At 42.0% G+C, this 9,647-nt stretch overlaps 1 protein-coding gene across 3 annotated transcripts in view; it reads right to left on the reverse strand.

The window, feature by feature from the left end:
- Positions 1–9,647, reverse strand: part of LOC112120748 (H(+)/Cl(-) exchange transporter 5) — a 121,140-nt gene that overhangs the window by 20,510 nt on the left and 90,983 nt on the right. For all 3 annotated transcript variants that reach the window (XM_026653365.1, XM_026653363.1, XM_026653364.1), the window contains one exon: positions 824–975. In XM_026653365.1, the coding sequence (XP_026509150.1) occupies positions 824–975 (152 nt within the window). The remainder of the gene's footprint in view (positions 1–823; positions 976–9,647) is intronic.

The raw sequence follows: 9,647 nt of genomic DNA on the forward strand, positions 1-9,647 counted from the left end.
AGATTTGGGGACTCCTCACTTGTTAAGACAGAGGCTACTGTGTCATGCTCAATGTAACTTTCAAAAGAATACTTTGGCAAACAGAGTTACATTTAATATGCTTAGGCCAGTCACTGCCCTATAAAAAGCTTGCCAACAAGTGTCTTATGATACAGGAGCATGTCAGTGAGCTTAATTCCCCGTTTAAGGCACTCTCTGCCATTCTAAACCAATTCCTTCACCACACATAGCCAGAAAGCGCTGGAGAAGGAACTCATGAGTTACTTCACTTCAGTCTTCTCCAACAGAGAACATGTTTTCAAGGCTGAAAATTAATGGCTATGTTTTTATTGTTTGATAATAGCCATTATGTGATCAAAAAGAAATCTTGCTCTTCCTTACAAACAAAACCATGTACATGGTATGTTCGCTATCTTCCCCAGTTCAAATATTATCCCCTAATAACAGTAATGCAGTTCCCAGAAACCTCCCACATCCTGGATGCAGAGAAACTCAGGAAAAGATGGGATAAATTCAGTTGGCTCAATTCCTCAATCCCACGTGTCATTCCGAGAGACTAACAATCCTTGCACAGAGATGCAGGGCTCATACAGCTGGTACATTTTGATGTTTGGTAAAATTTTGTATCTACGTTTCCTTGGACTAAAAGATCACCTGTGGAATAGTGCTCGGGTCACTCACTGGGAGAAACCCCTCCACCCTCAGATACTCCTATAAGTGTCCCAAGATTAAAGTATTCAGAGACAAGGAGATAGAGGTTTATATGCAGACAATTCTGCTTTGCACCACCAGCGAAAAGCAAAGCAACAAGAAACAAACTTACCTCTCTGTGCCTGTCCCGGTCTCTGGACTTTTCTCTCACCCAGTCTATAGTATTGAAATCTTCATAGGTACCCACACCAGGCAGAGGTTCCTCCAGAAAATCCATCATCTTGCTTGTGCCATTCATCCCTCCTCCATTGTATAAGGAGAACCCTGAAAATCAGAACGAATGAAAGGTAAGAGCATCTGCATTAATTCCAACATTCTCCACCTCTTAGGATGCCAATAGAGGTGATGAATGCAGTCCTAGGTAAAGGCAGGTAGTTATTCAATCACTCCTTGAGCACACAGATTTGTTGAGAGAACACGTCAGTCTACCAGTGACTAAGTAGCGCAACATACTCATGCATTAGATACACTCGTGTTCTCATCCCAGACCATAGTGAACAATGGTTCACATCATAAAACCACCCTGTAATGTGACATAACCACAATTGTCTGTCCAAGGATGACCAAGGAACAATACAGAGTGGAGTGGGTTGGCATTAACGTCTGGCAGTAGCCACTGGTATTAGTCCCTGGCTTTCATGAGTACGACCGACAATACCCCGTGGAGGGATTCATAACTATACCTTGCTGTCTTGGGAAAGTGGAGAGGAACTTAGTCCTATTTAAAACTACAGCAAGTATTTTCAAAAAATATCAAAAATGAAATGGCGGAGCTGAGGATGAGCAGCCCTGGGAGCAAGTCCTGAGTGAGGTGTGCATTTGGTAGCTACTCCAACAGATGAGAGAGATGCGGGAGGCATAGGAAGCAAAAAAAGCATTAGTCAAAAGGCTTGAAAAATTTACCCTACAAACCACTAACCCAAGACTCCTCAACAGGCTGATATACACTGGGGTGTCCCAAGCCACTGTCTCTCCTGCCCAATCTCCTGCAGGCTGGAATGGAAAATCCTGGTCTGCAACCAACTGAACTCTGATCTCCCAGATAAAGCAATCCCTCCCAACACAACTAAATCCATTAATGCTGCACCCCATCACAAAAAGCAGTAGCTCCTAATAAATCAAGTGAAAACAGCCCCTCACCCCACAATAAATATATTTATAGTAACTCCCCACACAAATCAGTGTTGTGCAGCCCCTTCCTTGCAATAAATCCATTCATCATAGATCTTCCCTCCTCCCTGCAAGTCTAAGAGCCCTCTGCTCTGCTGGATGGATCCCTGCATCACGCTCTGCAAATCCACCCCTCCCCCTTCCTCCCAGAACACTCGTCTGCTAAAAGCAGTGCCTAGAGCAGCTGACCCTGAGGAGCAGCCCTGGGTTACACTTTGCTTACATTTGGAAGAGAATCTCCCCCGCCCCAAACGTAAAGACTAGAATTATTTTTGGGGTGGGGGAGGGGAGTGAAAGCTGGATTTTTCGAGTCCTGGTGTTAGACATCTTCAACCGTCAGTATCACTGACCTATACAGAGCGGCATTTAAGAAAATGCATGCTAAAAACAGGAGGCAAGTAGGGAAAAGAGAAACAGCTCCATAATGAAGATGACAATAGCAGCAAGCAACATAATGCTAGAAAAAAACAAAACCAGCAAGAGATACTGCTGTGTATGAATTGTATTAGAGCACAGCAAAGAGGTCTCAACTGAGACTGGGACCTTGTTATAACAGCCACTGTATATACACATACTAAGAGTTCATGCCCCCAGGAGCTGACAACCTAAATAGACAAGAAGAACAGGAGTACTTGTATATATAGCCATTCCATGCATCCGAAGAAGTGGGCTGTAGCCACGAAAGCTTATGCTCAAATAAATTTGTTAGTCTCTAAGATGCCACAAGTACTCCTGTTCTTTTTGCGGAAACAGACTAACACGGCTGCTACTCTGAAACCTGTCATTAAATAGACAAGGTAAGACAAAGGGTGGGAAGGAAAACAGGCACAGAGGGGAAGTAAAATTATTTGCCCAAGATGACAAAGATGAGAATACAACCCAGATCTCCTGACTCTTGGTCCAGTGGCCTACCCACGTTCTCTCCCAAGAATAAAGCCACTGAACATGAAGCCAACAGAAGAAAAGTGTGCCCCTTATAACTTTGTAACGAGTCTGAAATGCATTTTTTTCTTATGTAATAAAAATTTAACTCTTCTCCACCTGCAAAATATTCATTAATCCATTGCTACATTAATATTCTGTTTTAGAGAAAATTTAAACCACCTTTAATTCGAAAAGAGCCTTAAAACACATCAACCTAACATTTGTTCTCTGCCCTTTTGAAACGTGCTTCTTAAAGTGCTTTTTCACATGATTTGAAGATATGAAGGGGCTAGAACAAAGGGCAGGGGGAAGTAAAACAAAGGTCTTTTAAACCCTATCCAAGGAAATCAAGCGGCTTTTTTGACAGATTAATATATGTGGAACAAATTCTTCCTGTGTAAATCAGACCAAGCCTTCATTCCTTTGTGTATGCAGGCACAAACCTTTGATCCTGGTCAATATCAGTGGATTCCTTTAATACTTACTCCATATATATTTTTCTTCTAAAGCCCGCAGATGTTCAAGCAGCAAGGACTCCCCAGGTTACAATGAGAATTAAGTTAGTTAATGGAGATTTTACCCATGAATAATGGTTTTGCAGCCAGTTTTGCCTCCTTTAAGGAAGCTTTCATGTTACAGGCATTCCCTCTCATAAGTTTTCTCTACAGACCAAGTAATTCAAGGCTTCCCAATTCTTACTGAGGCCTCAGGTACTAGCTTTTAATCATTAATTAAATGAAAAATCTAATCCCAAACTAACGGCAAAAGCACAATAAAATGTGCTCTTGGAAGGGTTGCTTGGAAGAACTGTTACCAGCTAATGAATGCTGCTGAATGGTGAGTGTCAGGAAGCCCTGTAAGATGACTTCATACATGCTGATCTAGTTTTACTGATTGCTAGATTAAGCTCATAAATGAGTATAGAGCATTTTTCTCTGCCCTCTGAAGATCACTTATTGTAGGAGAGAAAATGTTTCCGAAGAAACTCTACCTTAAAACCTTACTCACTCTTGCTTGCATATTTATACCTGCCCCTGGAAATTTCCACTACATGCATCCGAAGAAGTGGGTATTCACCCACGAAAGCTCATGCTCCTATACATCTGTTAGTCTATAAGGTGACACAGGACTCTTTGCTGCTCTTACAGATCCAGACTAACACGGCTACCCCTTTGATACTTGATACCTTAAAACCATGACTTACAGAAATTAATTTATGAACCACACATTCTGGAGCACTCTGTTGGCTGTAAGAGTACCCTTAAGGTGTTAGGACCCCTTGATTTTCTTTTACGGTCCTTACAAGAACATCCAGCAAGATTTGTAACTTACAGAAGCACCCAAAAGATTCTCAGACAGGTTGTATGGCAGAACATTCCAATACCTTTGCTAAAAGGAGGCATCTCATGCAGTGGAATGTCCAATATGCTGACTCTGGACAGAATGGACAAGGCAGGGGCATTAAAAGAAAGCTGTGCTGGATGCCAGTGATGGCACTCCAGCTTTACACTTCCCTGCAACTCTGCCCCTTTGTGTTTTGGCCCAGGTATGGGGGAATGTGGGGGGTAAATTGGTGACACACTCACTGCACTCTAAATTTGGAGAGTCACAGCAGATGTAAATGTATTATAAAGCAGCAGGAAGTTTCACACAGTCTCCCAAACGGTCACTGGAACACAGAATCTGGAGATCCCTTAAAAATATGTAATACAAATTGCTCTTTAGCAGCCCATCAACACCCAGGATTCCCCCAAACTCTGAAGCATTTAACAAAGCAAGTGCCAGTCCATGCAGTCCTCAGAACACAGACTCAGCAGCTAGTAAATCTATTATGTGCTCACCCAGCGCAAGCACACTACTGTGATACAGCTCCCTTAAAGAGCTATCCAGAAAGGGTGTACTGCCCTATTATAAGGAGTTCATAGATTCTGAAACCAGAAAGGACCATTTTGATAATCTAGTCCAGGGGTGGGCAAACTTTTTGGCCCGAGAGCCACATCGGGATGGGAAACTGTATGGAGGGCCGGGTAGGGAAGGCTGTGCCTCCCTGAACAGCCTGGCCCCCACCCCGTATCCGACCCCTCGCACCTACTGCCCCCCTCAGAACCCACCACCCCATCCAACCCCCCCGCTCCTTGTCCCCTGACCCCTGCCCCTAACCGCCCCCCCCCCGGGACCCCACCCGCTATCTAACTCCCCCTGTTCCCCATCCCCTGCCCCCCCAGAACCTCTGCCCTATCCAACCGCCCCCTGTTCCCCATCCTCTGACCACCACCCCCAGAACCTCCGCCCCATCCAACTGCCCCCATCCCCTGACTGCCCCCCGGAACCCCCTGCCCCTTATCCAACCCGCCGCTCCTGTGGCTGCAGGGGAGGGGGGAACAGCGGGGGAGGGGACCGGGGCTAACCTCCCGGGCCAGGAGCTCAGGGGCCGGGCAGGACCATCCGCGGGCCATGGTTTGCCCACCTCTGAGCTAGTCTGACATCCTGTATAACACAGGCCAGAGAACTGCCCCAAAATAATTCCTAGAGTGCATCTTTTAGAAGAACATCCAATCTGGATTTAAAAGTTGGTAGTGAAACACCCACCACAGCCCTTGGTAAAATTATTCTAATGGTTAAGTACACTCCTCATTTAAAATGTATGTCTCATTTCCCGTCTGAGTTTGTCTAGCTTCAACTTCCAGCCATTGTATCGTGTTATACCTTCCTCTGCTAGATTGAAGAGCCCACTATTAAATACTTGTTCCACAAGTCGGTACTCAGACTGTAATAAAGTTACCCCTTAACTGTCTATGTGTTATGCTAAATAGATCTTTGACTATTATTCTAAAATGGCATGTTTTCTAATCCTTTAATCATTTCTCGTGGCTCTTCACTGACCCCTCTTCAATTTAGCAACATCCTTCTTGAACTGTGGGCATCAGAACCAGACAGTATTCCAGCAGCAGTTGCACCAGTGCCAAATACAGAGGTAAAATAACCTCTCTGCTCCTACTCGAGATTCCCCTGCTTATGCATCCCAGGATTGCATTAGCTCTTTTGGATGCAGCATCACATTAGGAGTTCATATTCTGTAGATTATCCACCACTGCTTCCCAGGACAGAGTTCTCCATCCTATAAGTATGGCCTACTTTCTTTGTTCCTAAATGTACACATTTGCATTTAGCAGTTATAATATGCATATTGTTAGCTTGCGCCCAGCTTACCAAGTGAACTATATCGTGCTGAATCAGTGACCTGTCTTCATTATTTACCACTCTCACAATGTTTGTGTCATCCGCAAATGATGAGTGATGGTTTTGTTTTCTTCCAAGTCATCAATAAAAAAAGTGTTGAATAGTGTAGGGCCAAGAACCGATCCCTGCCGGACCCCAAAGGGGAACACCCACTTGATGATTAACCATTTAGTTACATTTTGAGACCAGCCAGTTTTTAATCCATTTAATGTGTGCTATATGAATTCTATATCATTCGAGTTTATCAAAATGTCATGGGGTACCAAGTCAAACCCCTTACAGAAGTTTAGAGCATATTACATCAACACTATTACCTTTATCAACCAAACTTGTAATCTTGTCAAAAATAGGTAAATTAGTTTGACAGGATGTATTTTCCATGAACTTATGTTGATTTCTATTAATTACATTACCCTCCTTTAATTTTTTATTTATCGAGTCCTGTTTTAGCCGCTCCATTATCTTGCCCAGCATCAATATTAGGCTGACTGGCCTATAATTACTCAAGTCAACCCGTTTAACCTTTTTAAAAAACTGGTACATTAGCTATCATCCAGTCTTCTGGAATTTCCCCAGTGCTCCAAGACTTATTGAAAATCAGCATTAACGCTCCAACAAGTTTCTCAGCCAGCTCTTTCAAAACTCTTGGATGCAAGTTATCTGGACCTGCTGATTTTAAAATGTCTAACTTTAGTAGCTTCGGTTTAACATCTTCTAGAGATACTAGTGGAATGGAAAAATTATCATCACTATCTGAGAAGACTAAATCATCTGTTTTTCCCCCCAAATGCAGAACAGAAATATTTATTGAACACTTCTGCCTTTTCTACATTATTGCTAATTCTACCATTTCTATCTAGTAATGGACCAGTGCCATTGTCAGGATTCTTTTTGTTTCTAAAATATTTAAAAAACTCCTTATTGTTGTCCTTAACTCAGCTAGTCATTGATTTCATCTTGTGTCCCTACATTTCCCTTATCAATTTTCTACAATTCTTAACTTCTGATTAATATTCATTACTATGATCTTCCCCTTTCTTCCATTTTATTTTATTTTTATTTTTTACAGCGACTTTTTCCCTAAAGCAAGTTGTTTTTTTAACCAGCATGGCTTTCTTCCTCAGTTGTGGGATTGGGGCTTTTGGGGCACCTAGTAAGGTGTTCTTAAATTATTCCCAATTATTATCATTCACATTTTTCTTATTAAATTCTTCCTCCCAGCTAATTTGGCTCAGAATTGTTTTCAGATTTGTGAAATTGGCCCTATTAAAGCACCAAGTGTGTGTGTATAATTATATATCTATATCTATATCTCACTGTTCTGGACTTTATTCTTCCTGGACATTTTCACTGATCAAGTCATGATCACTTGTACCTAAGCTACGATTACTTTTAGTTCTGTGATCAGTTCCAGAATTCAGAATATAGAATTCCCATGTTGGCTGCAACACTTTTTAAGTTAGGAAATCATCATCTATAATGTTTAGAAATTCCAAGGATGTTTTAGTATTGATGGTATGAGGCCTCCAGCATGTTACTCAAATTGAAGTCCCCCATGATCACACGGGTTTTTTTCCTTACACATTTCAGATAGGTGTATAAGGTGGTGGTCATCCTATTCCCTAGTGGGGTCTGTAACAAACATTGTACTTGATCTGTTATGACATTGATCCATAAGCATTCAGGATAATTTTCTTCAAAGTTATCAGTGACAGAGTGCCACTACCCTCCCCATTTCCCACCACCACTAGATCCTTCCTAAATGGGTTATATAACCATTGATTTTAACATTCCAATCATGTGAATCATCCCACCAGGTTTCAGTAATACTAACTAGATAGAATTTATGCTCATAAATGAGCAATTTCAATTCCTCTTGTCTGTTACCCTGAGCATTAGAGTATAGGCAATTAAAGAATTTCTTCTCTATGTCCTTCCTTTCCTTGGTTAATTTTGTTCAGCAAGAGTAGCAGTAGGAGAGAATTCACTCAATCTTCCATCAATTTGTGGGTACCAATAGACCAAGCCATGGTTTCAGAAGTCAAAGTTCAGCTACTTTTCATGGACAATCATAAATTAAAATTAAAAAAAACGTAGGGGAGAGGGAAGGAGAGAATTGCAACAGTTGAAATAAGCATTCAGATGTGTTTACTGTACTTATCAGACTGCATTGCAGTTTATACAGAATACTTTAAGAAAAAGCATGATCCCCAAACCAGACAAACCTACAGTATCTTCCCAAACCTACTTCCCACAGGTTCTCAAGAAAGCCCCACAATCAATATCCTCCTCCCCAGTAAAAAGACTACCAGGTGAGACTTGTAGCATGACTGTCCAGCACTGCAGAATGGCCTGTTTATCTTGCTTCATTTCATTTGGTACAAAACTGATTAGGTTACAGCCAAATTTTCTGGAAACATTCACAGATTTTGTAAGCCTGATGTGAAACCCCTGTGCCCAATTTGCAGAGGTGCTGAGCACACCCAGTTTCCATTGGAAGCATTAAAGAGAGATTTAGCTTTGTCTGTCATCTGTGACACTGTCTTTACACTTTACGGATAGCAGCTTAAAAATAAAGAGTGGGTAAGCTGGTTTCAGCCTTGATAGCCTTTGCTGTTTAAATAACCCCCACAAAAATCCCAAGCACTACCCTCTCCTGGAAAATAAAGGACAAAAACTGCTAACATTTGGAGCTCATACACAACTGGTACAGGCCATAACCTTCAGATAACATTCAATCAGTATGCAGCTACCTGCAGTCGATATGACCCAAGTATACTTCTACCACAAAAAAAGAAATACCACCTATAATATACACCAAAGAGGAGTACGCCCTTGTCTCTCTCTGGGCACTAAAACAAACATGGAGGAAGCAAAAAAGTAAAATAATGCAACTTAAGTGACTGATGCAAATGGCTATACTTCCAGTCACAGTAGTAGCTTCAAAACAACAAGGAATAAAACTAGTGCATGCTCTTAAATATTCTAGTTCAAGGTTTCCCAAATTTTAATAGCATGGGCTAAATCTTAATAGAAAGACTGTATCAAGGAAACAGTTTCCCCCCACATAACTGCATAATATCCCTCTGGCAACTACAGCAATTACTTAGCTGGAAAAGTAATGTTAGGAAAATGTATTATTAGCTTTTAATACTATTTAACAACTAGACTAGAGGACAACCTGAACTAAGGGTACGTCTACACTGCAATAAAAGACCCGCAGCCAGCTGCAGCTGGCCCAGGTCAGCTGACTCAGGCTCCTGGAGCTATAAAATTGTAGTGTAGATGTTCAGACTAGGGCTGGAGCCTGGGCTTTGAGACCCCATGAGGGGGAGGGGTCTCAGAGCCATGGCTCCAGCTCAAGCCCAAATGTATACACTGGTATTTTTAGCTCTGCAGCCTGGGTCAGCTGACCTGGGCTCTGAGACTCAATGCCATGGGCTTTTTATCTCAGTGTAGACATACCCTATGTGACCAGACACCATTTGTGGAGCATCAGAAAACTGTTCTTGCTATGTCCCCCAGGAATGGAATAAGCAGTCATTTTGCTCTGTTATTACACTGCTCTACAGCCAAAATGCTTCTGAAATAAATGTAGTCAA

This window comes from Terrapene carolina, unplaced genomic scaffold, assembly GCF_002925995.2.
Source record: "Terrapene carolina triunguis isolate 2854851 unplaced genomic scaffold, T_m_triunguis-2.0 Scaffold137, whole genome shotgun sequence".
In the NCBI taxonomy this organism is placed as follows: Eukaryota; Metazoa; Chordata; order Testudines; family Emydidae; genus Terrapene; species Terrapene triunguis.